We start from the raw sequence: 19,562 nt of genomic DNA on the forward strand, positions 1-19,562 counted from the left end.
CTTAGTATTTAGAGACAGTCTTGCAATATAACTGAGGCTGGCTCTGAATTTACTCCTTCCTTCATCCTCTTGAGTGCTAGTGTTTGCTGGTGAGCACCGCCATGGTGGCTCCAGGTAATGAATCAAAATTCAGCAGTAACCTCCCATCCATTAAATAATTATTTACAATCACCCTTTTGGCATTAGAAGAAAATCCTAAAAGCTAGCCATTTTATTAGCTAGATACTCTACACTGAATCATTTTATTGATAGACTGAAATATAACTCTTGTACTATAAATTATGTGTCTTCCACAGTATTATAAATTATAAAATGTAGCATTTATTACTTGATTTTGTCTGAAACAAAATTATTAGAAAAAATTAAATACTTGGTTTAACTTATTAATTTATGTAATTAATATAAATTATAAAATTATTTTTAAAATTTCAAAAAGTAAAATAATGTATCAGTCCTAAAACTGGAAATGTAAATTAATAAAAATATTTCCTACAAGGAGCCACATGGTTTGGATTTGCGTTGTGTTGACGTTGCTAGCCACATAGTCTTTGCCATAGTTACTTAGCCTGTTTGTGTAGCTCAAAAGTAGCCTTGGACAACAATAAAAACAAGTGAGTTTGTGTTCTTCTGGAATCTCATTTACAAAACCTTACAGCTGGTGTCTTTGGCAGCCCCATGTTTGGGCCACAGTTCACTGATCCCTGAGTAATAAAACACTGGATTTTTTCCCCATCCTGCCTGACACAGCTTTATATAAAACAGGCTCTAAGGTTAATCAAATAGCCAGCCAGAATATCTTTTCTCCAGAAATTCTAGGGGTGCCAAATCCACCTTTACCATCATCTATACCTTGAAATACCTTAATTATTTATTAGGCATTTGTAAATAGTACATTAATTGTTAATATCAAAGACAGTTAGCATTTCTCCAAAGCTTGTGCTTCAAGATTCTTCCTGATACTGCCCATGTCATTAAATAGATAGTGCAACAAGCTCATCTTTTAGAGTAGAAAATAATGTCACTTTTCTAATGGGTAGCCAAGTCACTACAGCCTCGTAGACAGAAATGGTATTTTTTGTGGATATACAGTACTATTTTAAGCTAGCACAGTTTGTTAAATAATATTTTCATAAACTTAGCAAATTTGGGAAAATTAAGTGGGAATGTGGAACAATACAAAAATAAAGTGAAACATTAATTGCTAAATTGCCCAGATCACCTATAGGTTCAAGAACATTACATTTTAGGAACTTTTTAAAGAGGGCTTTTTAGGAGAAGGATGGGAACCGTGGGAAGGGAAAAGGAAGACAAAGCTGGTAATGAGGGGCAAAAGGCAGGCAAAATATAATGCATTCCCTATATAAAAATGTCACAGTAACTCATTATTTTGCATGCTTCATAAGAACATCAGCAAGATTTTAGCTGCAATGCTACAAAAGTGTGTGATGCCTTGTAGTATATCCGAAAGGGTGGGGCGTGTCTTCAGTACAGAGTCATTAGGAGACTGGACCAGGTAAGACGGAATATACTAACAATTTAATTCCGATTTGTTACCTTATTATTAATAGCTTTCACTGAACAAAAGTAAAATGTTGGCTTGATTAAATTGCTGCATTACAGTAAGGGTTCATCACATATCACCTGTAGAAATATCCCCTGACAGACTATCAGAAAGGGTGATCAGAAGTCATGCTCTCAAATTTGTTCTCATTGTGTCAAAAATAAAATTCAATGAAAGCTAGTAAACTATATCTAATTGTTGATGATGAAATGTAAATTATTAAAATATCCACATAGCCTCTAATCTTCTTCTCTAATATCCACAAATCCTAGTCTGCTATGACCCAAGGAAAATGCAAGGAAACTTCCATAAGCCAGCGCTCCCTATCCAAAAAAGACCAGATAATGTTGGAAACAATAATATTTATATATTTGAGGATATAAACTTAACCCACTATTATTATTTAATAAATGACATAAAATAACCCAGGGCTCTATGCACCGAGTCACCCAGTTCATTGAAAATTTTTAGACATTGCCTCATAACTGAAGATTAGTTTTTAAAACTCAAGTCTTATGAAAGAACCTAACACCCTAAAAGGGTTGGTTGCACCTCATCTTCAACCACAGTGAATGAAAGCAGAGGAAAACAAATATTTGTTGAGTGTTTATAATGTAAGTGATTTGTATGTATTGTAGTGTTGTCCTCCATCACAGTCAACCATTGACTAGCTATTATTCAGGAAGTGAAGCCTTAAGTGGTATTCTTCCCTAAGATTTCTGGCATTCATTCCAGCATGCTATGCTAATTCCATGGATGTTCTTTCTTGGATTTAAAGATATAAAGGCAAACTTCCAGAACAACATGTTTCCCTGAGTGACTCTGAACCACTGATCCTTTCATAAAGTTACTATTTTATCTGCCCAGTCACAAAATATCATTTGATGCTCACAAAATGCAGGTAGTCTGGGCACTTGTTATAACTATGAAAATTATGTACCAGAATAAAGCACTGAGGAAAGCCCACTTTTTTGAGTATTAAAGTGTTAAGGTCATAGAGTGCAATTGGGACAGGAATAAACTCATCAACTATCTAAGGTCAACGACATGTTTATGTTGCTTACTGCTTCCTGAAAAGTTGGTTGTTTTGATGGTTATGGTCACCTGGAACCATTTTTGCACAACAATAGTTGTGGTGATTTAATCAAACCCAGGTGCACAAAGAGAAAAAAATAAAGGAAGTGTACTTATTTATTTTGTCTGGTAGATTACTAATGAATTGTGCACAACTGGTTTTGACCTGACGCTGAATCTCTTGTCACTATATGTTTTATATATGGGAATTTCTAACTAAGTTAAATGGTTAAAAACAAAATATTGATGGGAGTCTTATAACACATTGCAATTCTAAGATAAATCACTGTATAAAATATTTTAAAGGTCTTATATATCATTAATTTTCTAATAATTGTCCTCATCATCTTTACTAATTCTTAGTTCCTTTCTACTGTTGTTATTTCTATATAAGATCTGAAGGTAACTTAAGTCGTCAAAAGATGATACATACACCAAGAACAGGCCTTGTGTTCTTTATTGCTGTGGCTCCTGTTGTTCACCAGCTTTGGTTATATTAGCTCCCTACTTTCGTTACTTAAAAGACACATTGAAAAGACTGGAAATCATTACAGCTAAATTAGAGCTTCGTCAAAGGGAAGACAAATCTTGACACATGGGTTATTGTTTATGTCTCAGACTTATAGGTCAAGAGCAAGCAAACATCTCCCCTGCTCAGTTCTTCCCAGTCTCTACACAATGTTTTCTCAGGACTCTTGCATCTCTCATGTAGCATCTAATATTTATAGCTTTTATCTCTTTTTTTGGAAGGACATCCCAGGAAACAAACAATTTATCCCATCCTTTATCTCCCCCCAAATATGCATCAAGATGCTCCCACAGATACTTAACAAAGGTTGGTCATTGAAATCTCCTCTGTATGGACAATGCCAGCAGACAAAGGAAATACGTTTCCTAGGTGTCTGGAGAAGAGAGTGATGAGGAAAGCTAAGAAGCAGATGGGACACATGCCTCCTTCACAGTGTTCTTTTGAACTTACAGGTACAAAGACTCCCTGTTCTTGATTTCTCAGACTTTCCTAAAACACGACCTTAGTAACAGACTCAAATGCTGATGTGACACAAGCGTACTCATCTCAACATAGTTTTTTTTTAAGGTGTTTATGGGAAATATGAGGTGGACGGATTTTTTAAAGTCACTTTTGAACAAACCCCTTCATCCCAACCTTCATCCCAATGTTGTGTCCACATTACCGGCTCTCCTTTGTCGCCTTTGTGTCCGAAGGAACCCAGAGTTCCTGATGATCCTGCTTCCTCCTGAAATAAAAATGGATGCCTGTGTCAACATCCTTCTGTTCCATTGCTCTAATACACAATCTCTGCCTGCCTGTCATCTATCTATCTATCTATCTATCTATCTATCTATCTATCTATCTATCTTCTATAACCTCTTTATCTATGATCCATCATTTATCACTTATGTATCTATCAATGTATCTGAAAATTATCTATCTGTCATCTATCATCTAGCTACCTATCATCTATCTATCTATCTATCTATCATCTATCACCATCTATCTATTTTCTACCTACCACCTCTCTTAGTTACCTAACATCATTTATTTCCATAATTGCCTGCTTTTAGGACAGACCTCATGGCTTCTATAAACATAAAAAGGATATTTATGGCGGTCCTTGGGCCCAGCATCACTGATGAAAGAGCCGTACACATTCAGATGAAGCTCCTTAACTGAATATACCCCATGAAGACTAACAGCAAAGAGGCAGCCGGATGGAGATTTGCAGATACTGCACAAATATAGTCATCAGACAGCGAAGGAGAAATATTTACAGTATATTTTCATGTGCCATTGTTGAAGATAAGACACTTTACCTTCAGCACTAAATTTGCAAATTTCCTAGCCTGTGCTGAGTACTCAGTACTTCTTGAACTACAGCCCATTCCTAGCCTGTGCTGAGTACCCAGTACTTCTTGAACTACAGCCCATTCCTAGCCTGTGCTGAGTACTCAGTACTTCTTGAACTACAGCCCATTTCTAGCAAGTGTTCTGTATGCAGTACTTCCCTGCCATACATTGATTTTTCTCTTCAACTTTCTAATAATTGTAACTATCATACATGGAAAGGAAAATAAATTTCTTAGAAATCAATCTTTAATTTCCTTTTTCTGGCTAACTTTGGTGGCTATATGGTATTCGATATTTGATTATGTCCAAGGCACCCTTTGTGTACCACAGTCCACAGCCAAGGAGCGCAGACCACTGCGTGGCATGGCCTTTCAATGGGCACATATGAAAGCTAGCATACCTTGTTTGGAATACACTGGCAAGCATCTTTAAGTTCCTGCTTCCCCGGCAGATATGAAGATATTTTACCAGCGTAAGAAGTCACCCATGATGATGTGGTACTTCCAAAGTCATCTTGATCTGGACACTAAAATCCCAAAAGAGAATTTAGAGAATGGTGTCAGTTCTTGCTGCCAGCTCCCTTCAAAACAGAGATGTCTGGTTACCAGCCATACTTCCTTCCTAATAACCAAGTGCTGTCACCCTATGTAAACATTTACTATATTTTTATTCTGTCACTAAGCCTCCAGTGTATTTGACCACACTGACAACACAGGAGTAAAATGTGAAAACACAGGTTTAGTGAGAAATTTTTAAGTATTTTAATATTGTACAATGATAAAAGTACATACATGCAATAAAATACTTCCCCACAAGCAAAATGTAAGTATTATCTAGCAAACAAAAGTTTAAAAGCATGTAGATTTAACTGGTAAATATAGGCACTACAACAAGCTGGTTATAATCATAAGTAAAGCTAGAAATGGTTTCCTTTTAAACTCTAAGGTGATAATTATTTAATCAAAGTATAGCCTTTGCCATCCCAATGTTCTTTAAAGATATAAAAGCGTAGGATTCTGAGTCTCAAGAGTTTTGGACATGCTGAACCTGGTGATAAAGAGACAGGATTTCCCCCTCTAATTTAGTGCAGGAGGCTGGAGAGTCAGCAGTTAAGACCCTGGGCTGCTTCTTGCAAAGAACCCAAGTTCAGTTTTCAGCACCTACATCAGGGGACTTATGTCCAGCTCTTGCTCAAGCATCTGATGCTCTCTATTCTGCTTTTCGGCAGCTGTAATTAATTCATGAGCATGTACACACACACACACACACACACACACACACACACACACACACACACACACACACCACATGCATGCACCCCACACCTATCTAAAATAAACACTTTAAAATACAGAGGAAGAAAATAATTCACATGGTGATGCTAATGAGAATGTGGATGCACTTTCTCCTCCTGACACCTGGTACCACACTGCTCCTCATGATTAACTCTTTGTTCACAGCCTTAGTGAAGAGGAAGTAACAGGTAGAAGAACTCACTCACTAGGAGCTTTGTTTACTACAAATTATACATGAGTGGAAAAACACGCTCAGGCTGTGCAAAGGGAAGAGGCTCACTGGTTCCCTAATGTGGTATGAGTCCACGGTAGAGACTATTTTCACTATTAGCTTCTTGCATTTTCTAGAGTAAGAATTCCTTAGTTGTTTTTGAATAATAGGTATCACTCCAGTACTTGTGATAACAGTAAAACCATAAGAAACTTAGCAACAGCTATACTCTGAACAGATTCTTGTATTTAGCACTAGGAATTTTATGTGCGTTGCCTCTAGATTTGGTGCTCATTAGGTATCTTAATAAATTTTCAATTGAAAAACCTAAACTATGCTTGGTAATTTTTAAATACTTGGTATAAATCTATAGGTTATTTTCAACTGTAAAACTAATTTCCAAATAATGCTTATAAACATTGTCTTGTCAGACTTTAATTACTAAGTTCCTTAATCCAATGCTTCGCCTATACATACCTAACCCAGTTTTCATTGTAGCAGAGTAACATAAGGCAATGAACACCATTAAGAACATAACGTCTAAAAATATGCAGGCAGCATTATATTACTATTATAGGAAAGAAAGTAGTTATTTTAAGGACCTTCCCATTATAACATAATCATAACTACTTAAAACAAACTTTTGGAATAAGAAAACCTTCATGACTAAAATATAGGTTTAGGAAGCCTTGGTATTTTGAGTCTGTAGACTGGCATTCAAGCTATCTTTTTAGGTATTTATAGAAAGATATTTGGCAGACTTTCCCTCTGCTTGGAATGAGATCCATAAATTGGGTTTGAGATATGCTTTGTATGGCCAAGTTATATAAGCAAGGCATAATATTTGAAAGACTTTGCGATATTTGGCAAGATTTTCACTCTACTATTCAATCTTCATGAGAGAAGTTACAAGAGTTTTTGAATAAAAAAATTACCAATTAAAAATTTTCGTATAGATTTCCTAGTAGGTGTAGACATTTGGAGGAAATTTAAGATCCAAAGAAACAGAACTTTAAGTCTTGGACTTTTGCTTTTCATATGGTCTTTTGAGGAATTTGATTTTGTTTTTTGTTTGTACTTATAAAGAATTATTCTTTTCTGAAAGCTTTTTATTTTGTAGTTGGCCAACTAGGAAATGAAGGGATTCTGCTGTGTGGTGGTTTGAAGGAGAAAGGAAAAATGACGCCTGAGGACTCAGATACTTCAACATTGGTCCCCAGTATCTAGTGCAGTTTGAGGAAGTGGTGGTGCCTTGCTAGAGGAAGTATGTCACTGGAGGAAGGGGGTCCTTGAGAGTTCATAGCCTTGCCTTCCTGCTCATTCTCTCTACTTTGTGTTTGAGACTGAAGATGTGATCTCTCATCTTCCAGCCACAGCTGCTTGCTGCCAGGCATCCCCTCCCCCACCACCATTATGGACTCTTCCTCAGGAATCATAAGTCAAAATCACTCTTTCTCCCATAACTTACCTTTGGTCTTGATATTTTATCACAACAGTAGAAAACAAACTAATGCATATATTGACAATCTTTTGCTAACAAAACACTGGATATAAAAGAATTTGAAAGTAAATCCTCCCTCACTGTCTAATTTGTACTTTAATCAAGTACAAATATAATTATATTCATGATATGGAATGGCACAGATGACTATTACAGTGAGACATGGAAAGCACTGAATATTTTTTCTTTAGAATCAAGTGCATGCATACAGGGGTAATGGTTGTACAGAATATTTTAACATGGGAGACCGATCCACTTGATTAATACTTTGTTGCCAATAGGGAATCACTTAGGACTTCGAGAAAAAGATGACCAGACAGGGGCAGTCAGTCTTTTTTCCTTAGGTCAGTGTCTACTAGATCAATAGTTAATAACAAATACTTGCTGGAAGACAACAAATGAATATATAATTCAGTGATTTAGAGACTCTTTCTGGTGATACTGTTGAGATAAAATGTGTATTGGAAAGGCGGTTGGCATGATGGGTTGAAGGCTAGGCATGAGGTCAAAGTGCACTGGTCATGGTGGGGGGAAGCAGAATGGAATGAAATGTGTCACAAAGCAAAACTAGATGAGACAGATGGTCGACTAATCTTAAGATGTGAGACAAATAATAGGGAAAGACCTGATTTGAGTGTGGGCAGCACCTCCAGTCAGCTAGGGCCTCAGATGAAACAAGAGCACCAAGGGTGCACATTAAGTCATCGTCTAATTATGTAGAGTCTGAAGTGAGGAAAAATCTTCATCAAATTTCAGTGTGCAACCCTTTGGTTGAGGTTTGTGCAGGGCCTTATGAGGACTCCATTATTTATACTGAGAATAAACTATTCACGTAGATTCAGCTGAGATACTCCCTAGTGTCCTAGACATAGAATCCACAGGTAACAAACACTAGTAGACCAATAACACATCTTGTGTGTGTTTGTACAGTAAGGAAATTAACCTACCTTAGTAGGTGATACATCACAACATGACTCTTCTGCTAGGAAGTTTACATTGCAGTAGATTATAAATTGGTGAAGTTCAATCTGTTAAAAGTGAGTAGCAGTACACATCATTGGTTTTGAGAATCAAAATTGGGCATTGTTAACTATAGCAATTTAAATAGAAAGAAAAGGCAAGTTAATATAAGTCACTGATACATATTTATAATGTTTAGCTTTAATTTAGGATTCATTACTTTAAGGCTCACTTGAGAAACAGTCAGCCACAGAGGAGGGTCATTAGACAGAGGAAATGAGTTAATGAAAACAATTGCAGAGCTCAATTAATTGTCTCCAGCAATGAAAATGAAACATTGAATTAAAGAGGCAATAAAAACAAATATTTAATTAGAGATATAGTGCTATGTGCTACAGTGTAATTCTGCACAAAATTGGCACTTAAAAGTAAAACTTTGCAGGAAGGTGGTCGAAGGTATAAACATGGGAAGGAAAAGACTTTCTCTTTAGGTCCCAAGGTCCTTTTTGAGGTGTGAAGTAAGTGTGCCTTCTCAGTACAGAGAAAAGAAGATGAGTTCTTACCTGTATTTGATGAGGTCTGCATAAAGCCTATGGATTTTATGTTAGTACAGTCCTGAACAAGACTCAAAAGCTGAACCCAATAGCACCTGACTAAAATACTAGTATTGGTGACTTTGACACAAGAGGAATGTGAACTCGAGACTATATGTGGTGTTTCAGTCCAGTATGGACTACTCAGAGTAATCCTGTCTCAGCAGCACAAAATAAAAAGATTCAGCCAATGGTCAGAACAGTCTCCACACTTGAGTGGAGAGTGGGATATGACTTTCTCACGTACTCTGGTGCCTCACATTTGACCATGTCCCCTGGAGGGGGAGACCTGGTGGCACTCAAAGGAAGGACAACAGGTTACCAAGAAGAGACCTGATACCCTATGAGCATATACAGGGGGAGGTAATCCCCCTCAGGAACAGTCATAGGAGAGGGGAATAAGGGGAAAAGGAGAGGGAAAGAAGAATGGGAGGACACAAGGGATGGGATAACCATTGAGATGTAGCAAGAATAAATTAATAATAAAAAATTTTAAAAAAGAGAGAAAAAAGATTCACAATCTTTTCTTCTATTTGCAGAAAATTCTTTTTTTTTTTTTTTTTTTTGCATTTACACAGTAGATGGAAAGTACTTTAAGGAAAAGATAACCATATGTTTAATGGGAAATAAGTGACTGTGGAGTACTCGTCTCTACATGCGGCATCTAAACAAAATGTCTCCCAAGACTCAGGAGTGATCATGAAAGAAGTAACAGAAGGTTTGTAAAGCCAGAGGTCGAGGAGGAAGTTCTGTGACATGATTTCCAGCCATGATGTGGCTGCTGTGCATATGACCTGAATACAGGCACTCTAACTGGCTGTACAAAATCTGCAAAAGGATCAAGCCAGTCGTAAGTCCAGCCTTGATAGAGGAGGGACTCAGGAAGCCCCACCCTCAGGAGAGGAGCTATTGGCAGCTGATGGGACTACAGGAAGGACAGCAGTTTTCTTCAGGGATCTGGTTCCTGAAAGGCCACCTGTTAGTTTAGTAGGTGGTCTTACAGCTATGTGTGTACACCATGTACATACTGGTGGCACCAGATGGACACAGGGGATCAAAACCAGAAAGGGGCTGTGGCACAAACCCTACACTATTATAACAAGCAACTCCACCAAATCTATTTTGTAACTAAAGACACTAACTAATTAATGGACTCAAGCTGGGATTCTGACTCAAGCCGGTGAGCCCTCCCTGTGGCCCCAGCTCAGGCTCCTCTGTTCCACCTATACTCCTGGTCATCCAGGACCCCAAGTCTTGACAGCCTTTCTAATCTTCTCACACACTCTAAGAGAAAAAAAAATGCTTTAAAAATAGTATGTCTTTGAATATATAGCTTTATGTATACATATTTTTCTTTCAAACAGATCTTTAGGAATGACCACTCCTTCCTCGATGCATATTTGCACAAGGTTTTATTTCTGAAACTCAGTTTCAGTTTCACTGTCATCATTTTGTATTTACAGCTTTGGCATTCGTTATTGGTAATCAGCACACAGATTTTTGGAGACTCTCTATCATTTTACCCATTTGAAAATATTTTGCTATTGAATTTTGCTAGACCTCACTCTTAAAAGATTATAAGCCTAATTTGCAAGAAAAGCAACCATAAATTTATATCGTTTTCACTTCAAAACTGTAATTTTAAAGGAATTTTAAAGAGGTTTTTTTTTCCCCTGGCCAAGTCGTCTCATCTAAAGGACCCACTGATAGATTTAATGACTGTGTTTCTATCCAGAGGAACTCTAAAAGGATGTTCTAAATTGTGGGAGAGGCAGTAGACCTGCTATACGGAGCGGGAATGAGTTGCTCATTGTTCTTGAGTGAAAACACCAGAGAGTCTGGAACCATTTAGGGTTCATCTTTTTCAAATCCTTTTATTCAAAACATAAAGGTTTGGCCAGGCTTATACTTTTTTATGTTGTATTTTCATTTTCTCACTAAAAGTTACTCTTAATAATCTTTTTTTAAGACATGATTTTTTTTTGAAGCATGATTCAGTTATTTTGAATTTGCTGAATAGAAAATGCAGGTGAAAATAAGATATACTTGTATATGAGAACAGAGTTGCAAATATATATTCCTCATATATCAAATGGCAGTATGAACATCAACGAGAGGGAGGGGTCTTTTGTGTGTGTAGCCATTAAATGAAGAAATGGCTTTCTTCCTTGTTTGCTTGCTTCTTTCCTTCCCTTTCTTTCCCCCTCTTTCTTCTCTCCCTCCCTCTCTCCTTCTCTCTCTCCCTCTCTCCTTCTCTCTCTCTCTCTGTCTGTCTGTCTTATGTAGCCCACCTGGCCTTGAACTCACAATGTGGGTGAGAATAATCCTGAAGTAAACTTCTGATACTTGTGCCTATACCTTTCTAGTTCTGGGCTTGAGGGTACACATCACTATGAACTGCCATGCTTGGTTTATATGATACAGGAGATGACACCCCATGAGTCATAGGGCTATGCAAGCACTCTACCTATAGAATGAAACCCCCAAATTTCAGGGACTCACTCTTAATAACATATTTTGCTTTAACGTAGGAATGTTGGACGTTCCCCTGGTAGCATTAGTGATATAACTTACATCCACAGGTTTGCCATCTGAAGCTCGTGCCACAATAACCGTCCTTCCATGAAAATCCACAGAGTCCTTTTCTTCTGTATGTCGGCTTGCAATTAAATTACAATCCATATAAATTGAAAGGACTCGGGATTGCACACCAATGCCAAGTTTATGCCACTGACGATCAAAGAGAGGACGGAGCTCTCGGTTCTTAAAAACGTAGTTCAACAGATCTCCCTCAGCACCTCGGATCATAAATTCTACCACCTTCTTTGTACCATCGATCACTACAGAAATCTGAAGAAAAAAAATCCGATAAGCAGAATATCTTTGTATGGCTTGAAAACTCAAGTTCAAAATTAATAAAGTACTCAAATAAAAGCTCCATGTACACAATGAAAGAACTGAAGAATTGGCTGACCATGCGAGACAGTACCTGCACACTTGCTACATCGGTGGATAAGAAACAACAAGTATCTTTCTGAAAGTGATTTAGCATGAAGCATCCTGGGTAGTCAGCTCCTTTACAAAAGGACATATAAGGGAGTGTATGTGTACATAGATATAAGTGATTATTTTACATTTGTAAGTGTGATTATATTATAACAATATAATTGTGTCATGTATTCATAAATTAAGTGTAATTTTAGTGGTGTGAAAGTTATAGTTTTAAATTATGGTCATGGATAATATTACCACTTACATGTCTTATTATTCTATATGGGTATGTAGGCATCAAGGTTACTATTTTCAGAAGAAATATGATATATGCATTGTTGCATGAGAAAATGACCTGCATCTTTTAAACCCTTAAAATTTTCGTGGTAAAGAGAAGATATTTTATAGATGGCTTTTCAGATGTCAATCCTATCATAAAATTGTGACCTATATTAACAGTAAAAAGACCAGCCAAAGCTGAAGACATTCCGTGGTTATGTATAGACACAAACAAAAATGTGTGAAGCTAAGAAGTAATTTTGAGGTCTGTGGAGTTCCTGCATTGTCACTTCATCTTCATTATCATTTCCACGAGGTCCCCTGGGTCCTCCACTCTCTCTATATATATATTGGTTCACTCTTCTTTGTATGCTCATACATGGGAGTGCCACGCTTCCTTCAGCAACGTAACTGTGCTGTATACGTTCTTTGTATGCTCATACATGGGAGTGCCACACTTCCTTCAGCAACGTGACTGTGCTGTATATGTTCTCATACATACCGGCAAGCATTTATGCACATAAAATAAAAATATATAAATCTTTACAACAAAATAAAACAACACACAAACCTCTCGCCCGGCAGATTCTCACATCACTGACATTATCAAGGCCATCCTACTATTTACAATGCTAATATTTCTCTATTGATGATTCCTATAAACAGCATAATACCTGTGTACTACATCTGTTACCAAATTTGGATACACAGAACAGAGAGCCACCCAACCTAATCAAATGAATCGGTATCTTACCTGTGGCATATTCTCCCGGCTTAAAATCTGCCATAAATACCACCGCTCCTTTTTGGTGCTTCTTCGTACCCGAAACATAACCGCTAGAGAGTACTCCTCAGGAAGGCCTTTGGGAAATATCTTACTATGGGAAGAAAACAAAAAACTATTGTGGGGAGACTGAGGTGGCTAGGAAAGAAACGCAAGTACGAAGCTCTGTGAAATGCAATCTCTCAGTCATGGCGACTCTCAGTGAGTTTCTAATTCATTGTTCATTTTTCAGTTGTTTGAAATATGAAAGCAGACATGTATGCATTTACTATGTGGTTTTTATTGCCATTCTCTCTCTTTTTGTCATCATCTCATGTGGTGTTAAGGCTTAGGATATGTAAACAAGTGAGTAGGTTTTCGTAATATGTTGTTCTCTTAGAAGACAGAGGAGTCCTAACATGGAAGAGTCTCAGAATTCACTGCCCTCAGACCAACAAGACTTCCTTGGTAGGTATTGATAGGGAAAATAGAGAGAACTTTAAAAAAAACATTGATTATAAATCAATAAATATTTTCTGAAGAAACTTTGCCATATTTGAGTCTTACAGATGAATTTCTAGTATTGATTTACTGGTAAGTTATGATATTAAACTAAATGAGATTTAGCTTTATTTTCTTTTTTTTTTTCTTTTTTTTAAAATTAATTTATTCTTGTTACATTTAGCTTTATTTTCAATCCTCTAGAAAAAAATTAATCTTTCTAGATAGTAGAAGCCAAAACATGGCTCCAATTTCTTTCTACATCCATCTCAATTTCAAAATACTGGTCTTGGTAAAAACACAAGGAAATAAAAATATTCACAATACGCATAGCCACATATCCTTTATTTAATTTTCATTAGATAATGAGTTACATGTTTATTTCCTTTCATTGGGTGTGAGAATCCTGCAATATTGAGATACTGATTTTCTTTTCTTTTTTTCAACAAGAAACCATATCCCTTAAGGACAAACAAAACTAGAAGTTGTCTTCTATAAATAAAGCACCACATACTTGATTCTGAACTACTAACATTGAAAAGTATTCTTAGCTCTACTAAAAGCAGTAACCAAGAGACTGAATGCAAGTCTGTTAACACTGAAGTTTGTTTTTTTGTTTGTTTGTTTTCTACTGTGTTAGGGTCACATTTGGTAGAGAATTCACAAAGAAAGTGTGAAAAATATGTGCTTAATTAAGATTTTTAATTGACTTACTTTGTTAAAAAGAACATTCACATTTGTACCTATAGATATATTTATATGCATACATATATGTATGCATATGTGCATCTAGAGTTGCCTAACGGATTTTTTTTAAATATATGGCAGTGGGAAAGTGATAGACATTAAGGAGAAACAGTACTATAGGTTGATGAGAAACTAATTGAAGCTTTTACATTGCTGAAATGCTATTTGATATTTGAATACATTCTTAATAAATATGGTTGTGTTCTACACCATTTATTGTGCCTTTCCTACTTTATTATTTACTTTTTGCTAATGATCTTTTATTTCCTATTTATTTTATAGTGTGGAAATATTAGACGAAAAGAAAGTACAAGTGTTTTTTTTTTTTTTTTTTTTTTAATTCAGTTCAAAATGGACCATAAAGCTGTGAAGACATCTTGTCATCAGAGATGCATTTGACAATGGAACTCCTAGCACATTGGCTAAAGGAGTTTTACAAGAAGAAAGGCAGCTGAATGAAGCAGAGGCAGCCTGTGTGCAGTATTCTTCACGGTTCCTGCTGTAAACTCTTGCCTTGAGGTCCGGCCTTGACTTCTCTGATGTTAAACTGGAACTTGAAAGCTGGAAAAAAAAAAAAACCCTTTCCTCCCCAAGTTGCTTTTGGTCATGATGTTTATCACAGCAATAGAAAGCAAACCAGAACATGGTTGAATTTTCAAGTGTGATCTTTTATTGGTGCAGATAGGTGACACATGTTAGTTTGTGATACTGGAGAGCTGCAGGAGGCTGCAGGACTCCATCAGTCTCAGCATCAGGAGAGAATGAAGCCAGAGCTGCACTGCACTATCCTGCTGAGCTACTATGTTGACATGTTGAGTCAAAGGGCATGGCTCACTTCTCAGCTGTTAGCTGGGCGTTCTCACCAAGGGATCTCCAAATGATAATATATGGTGACTATTTTTTCTAGACATATTGTCTTTTTTTTTTTCCCAAGTGGAATACTTTGTTTTACAGGTGGTGAATGATAACTCACCTGACTACAAACATTCTGCAAGGGTGGAGATGAGGGGGTAATGTGAGAGTCTCACACTCTTTATAAAACTTTGCTTTTGCCCCATTTTTTTGGTGTTCTGACTCATCCTTTTGTTTACACTCTTGTTAAGCTCAGTCTGTGAGATTTGTAGTTCAAATTCTTTAGCTAATCAGACCCCTCCACCTCTTGTATAGTTTGATAAAAAAAAAAGAGGGGGGGGAGTAAATTGGTAACTTGTGGCTTCATAGTCACATCAGACACACATCTATGTGCACACACAGAAGTGTTCGCATACCCACACATCTACACCTACACACCTTCCGCCATTGGTTTCTGCGGTCTGATTCTTCTTAATCATGCATGGTTCAGTGATTTGTTGATCCACTTCTCACTATTGTTCTCCACCTACAACACTGAAGTTTCTGGCCTTTGCTGTTGCTCAGTAAAGTACATGCTCCCCAATTGTTTTTTTCTTTTCTAGAACACATTATAATTTTCTATTCAAGAATAAATCTTCTTTTAAATCGTTAATGTGTCCCCTTCAAATGGTCTTGTAATCTTGCTTTGCAAATATATGTCTTCTCTCCTATAAACTAGACTGCCCGTAACCTGGCCAGACAACTGGTAGCCTGTCACTAACCCATCAAACTATTTAAATGAGCACTCCAAATATCTACGTCCTTGCCATCCATTTGCTCCTTAGCTATCCACCCTTGAATCTTAACATGATTACAAACAGATAGTCCACTGCCCTCTTCTCAGTCACCCAGTTCTTTGTTCAGGTTTTTTTTTTTTTTTTTTTTTTTTTTTTTTTTTTTTTTTATTAATTTATTCTTGTTACATCTCAATGTTTATCCCATCCCTTGTATCCTCCCATTCCTCCCCCCCCCCCCCACATTTCCCATTATTCCCCTCCCCTATGACTGTTCCTGAGGGGGATTACGTCCCCCTATATATTCTCATAGGGTATCAAGTCTCTTCTTGGCTACTTGCTGTCCTTCCTCTGAGTGCCACCAGGTCTCCCCCTCCAGGGGACATGGTCAAATGTGAGGCACCAGAGTATGTGAGAAAGTCGTATCACACTCTCCACTCAACTGTGGAGAATATTCTGACCATTGGCTAGATCTGGGAAGGGGTTTAAAGTTTACCTCCTGTATTGTCCTTGGCTGGTGCCTTAGTTTGAGCGGGACCCCTGGGCCCAAATCTGCCTATCATATTGTTCTACTTGTAGATTTCTAGGACCCTCTGGATCCTTTTATTTTGCTGTTCTCCCATGCGTCTCTCATTTAGAGTCCCAATAGGATGCCTTCCCCTCTGTCCCAGTTTCCTGGTAAGTGAAGGCTTTCGTGGGACATGCCCCTTGGGCTAGTATGCAGATATAAGTGAGTATATACCATTTGATTCTTTCTGCTTCTGGGTTAACTCACTCATTATGATCATTTCTAGCTCAATCCATTTATCCACAAATTTCGGGAATTCTTGTTTTTAATAGCTGAGTAGTATTCCATAGTGTATATGTACCACAGTTTCTTTATCCACTCTTCTACTGAGGGACACTTAGGCTGTTTCCATGTTCTGGCTATTATGAATAAGGCTGCTATGAACATGGTTGAGCAAATTTTCTTGTTGTGTGCTGGAGCATCTTCTGGGTATATTCCAAGGAGTGGAATAGCTGGGTCTTGAGGAAGCCCTATTCCCATTTTTCTGAGATAGCACCAGATAGATTTCCAAAGTGGCTGTACTAGTTGCATTCCCACCAGCAATGAAGGAGTGTTCCTCTCTCCCCACATCCTCGCCAGCATGTGGTGTCGCTTGAATTTTTGATCTTAGCCATTCTGATGGGTGTAAGATGAATCTCAGAGTTGTTTTGATTTGCATTTCCCTGATGACTAAGGAGGTTGAGCATTTCTTTAAGTGTTTCTCAGCCATTTGATACTCCTCTGTTGAGAATTCTCTGTTTAGTTCCAAGCCCATTTCTCAATTGGGTTATTCGCTTTGGTGGTGTTTAATTTCTTGAGTTCTTTATATATTTGGATATTAGACCTTTGTCAGATGTAGGGTTGGTGAAGATTTTTCCCAGTCTGTAGGCTGTCGCTTTGTTCTCTTGACAGTGTCTCCTGCCTTACAGAAGCTTCTCAGCCTCATGAGGTCCCATTTATTAATGGTTGACATTAAGGCCTGGGCCGTTGGTGTTCTGTTCAGGAAGTTGTCTCCTGTGCCAATATGTTCCAGGCTCTTTCCCACTTTTTCTTCTAAGTGAGTTAGTGTCTCTGGTTTTATGTGAGGTCTTTAATCCACTTGGATTTGAGTTTTGTGCAAGGTGACAAATATGGGTCCAGTTTCATTTTTTTACACATAGACCTCCAGTTAGACCAGCACCATTTGTTGAAGATGCTATCCTTTTTCCATTGAATGGATTTGGCTCCTTTGTCAAAAATCAAGTTGACCATATGTGTGTGGATTCATATCTGGGTCTTCGATTCGATTCCACTGATCAACCAGCCTGTTGCTGTGCCAGTACCATGCTGTTTTAAGTACTATTGCTTTATAATACAGTTTGAGATCAGGTATGGAGATTCCTCCGGAGCATCTTTTATTGTACAAGATTGTTTAGCTATTCTGGGTTTTTTGTTTTTCCATATGAAGTTCAGAATTGAACTTTCAATGTCTTTAAAAATTGTGTAGTTATTTTGATAGGGATTGCATTGAATCTGTAGATTGCTTTTGGTAGGATGGCCATTTTTACTATGTTAATTCTCCCGATCCATGAGCAAGGAAGATCACGCCATCTTCTCAGGTCATCTTCAATCTCTTTCTTCAGAGTTTGAAATTTTTTTCATACAAATCCTTCACTTGCTTAGTTAGGGTAACTCCTAGATATTTTATATTGCTTGTGGCTAATGTGAAGGGTGTGGATTTCCTAATTTCTTCCTCTGTAAGCTTGTCATTTGTGTATAGGAAGGCTACAGACTTTTTGAGTTAATTTGTATCCAGCCAATTTGCTGAAGGTGTTTATCAGCTTTAGGAGTTCTCTGGTGGAGTTTTGAGGGTCACTTATGTACACTATCATATCATCTGCAAAGAGGGATAATTTGACTTCCTCCTTTCCCATTTGGATACCCTTGATCTCCTTTTGTTGTCTTATTGCTCTGGCTAGAACTTCGAGTACTATATTGAAGAGATATGGAGAGAGTGGGCAGCCTTGCCTTGTTCCCGATTTTAGAGGAATTTCCTTGAGTATCTCACCATTTACTTTGATTTTGGCTATTGGCTTTGCTGTATATAGCCTTTATTATGTTGAGGAAAGTGCCTTGTATCCCCGATCTCTCTAAAACTTAAACATGAATGGGTGTTGAATTTTATCAAATGCTTTCTCTGCATCCAAGGAGATGATCATGTGGTTTTTTATTTTCAGTTTGTTTATATGATGGATTACATTGATGGATTCCGTATATTAAACCATCCCTGCATGCCTGGAATGAAGCCTACTTGGTCATGATGAATGATATCTTTGATGTGCTCCTGTATTCGTTTTGCAAGTATTTTATTTAGTATTTTTGCTTCTATGTTCATAAGAGAAATTGGTCTGAAATTCTCTTTCTTTGTTGAGTCTTTGTGAGGTTTAGGTATCAATGAGACTATGGCCTCATAGAATGAAGTTGGTAATTTTCCATCCATTTCTACCTTTTGGAGTAGCTTGAAGAGTATCGGTATTAGCTCGCCCTTAAAGGTCTGGTAGAATTCTGCACTGAAACCATCTGGCCCTGGCTTTTTTTGGTTGGAAGACCATCGATGATTGCTTCTATTTCTGTAGGGGAAATGGGACTATTTAACTTGTTTATCTGTTCTTCACTCAACTTTGGCAAGTGAACTTGATCAAGAAAATCGTCCATTTCCTTAGATTTTCAAATTTTGTGGCGTATATGCCTTCAAAGTAGGATCTTATGATTCTTTGAATTTCTTCAGTGTCTGTTGTTATGTCTCCCTTTTCATTTCTGATTTTGTTCATTTCAATACTGTCTCTCTGCCTTTTAGTTAGTTTGGCTAATGGTCTGTCTATCTTGTTGATTTTCTCAAAGAACCAGCTTTTGGTTTTGTTGATTCTTTGGACTGTTTTCTTAGTTTCTAATTTGTTAATTTCAGCCCTGAGTTTGATAATTTCCAGGCGTCTACTCCTCTTGGGTGTTTCTGCTTCTTTTTTTTCTAGGGCTTCCAGTTGTGTTGTTAAGATGCTTATGTGCGATGT

General features: G+C 37.4%; 1 protein-coding gene across 1 annotated transcript in view; it reads right to left on the reverse strand.

The window, feature by feature from the left end:
* Positions 1-19,562, reverse strand: part of Col19a1 (collagen type XIX alpha 1 chain) — a 326,054-nt gene that overhangs the window by 249,841 nt on the left and 56,651 nt on the right. The window contains exons 5-9 of the mRNA XM_051152999.1: positions 13,087-13,210; positions 11,637-11,912; positions 8,457-8,537; positions 4,903-5,028; positions 3,829-3,891 (exon numbers count right to left, since the gene is read on the reverse strand). Of these exons, the coding sequence (XP_051008956.1) occupies positions 3,829-3,891; positions 4,903-5,028; positions 8,457-8,537; positions 11,637-11,912; positions 13,087-13,210 (670 nt within the window). The remainder of the gene's footprint in view (positions 1-3,828; positions 3,892-4,902; positions 5,029-8,456; positions 8,538-11,636; positions 11,913-13,086; positions 13,211-19,562) is intronic.

Source organism: Acomys russatus, chromosome 11 (assembly GCF_903995435.1).
Source record: "Acomys russatus chromosome 11, mAcoRus1.1, whole genome shotgun sequence".
Lineage (NCBI taxonomy): Eukaryota > Metazoa > Chordata > Mammalia > Rodentia > Muridae > Acomys > Acomys russatus.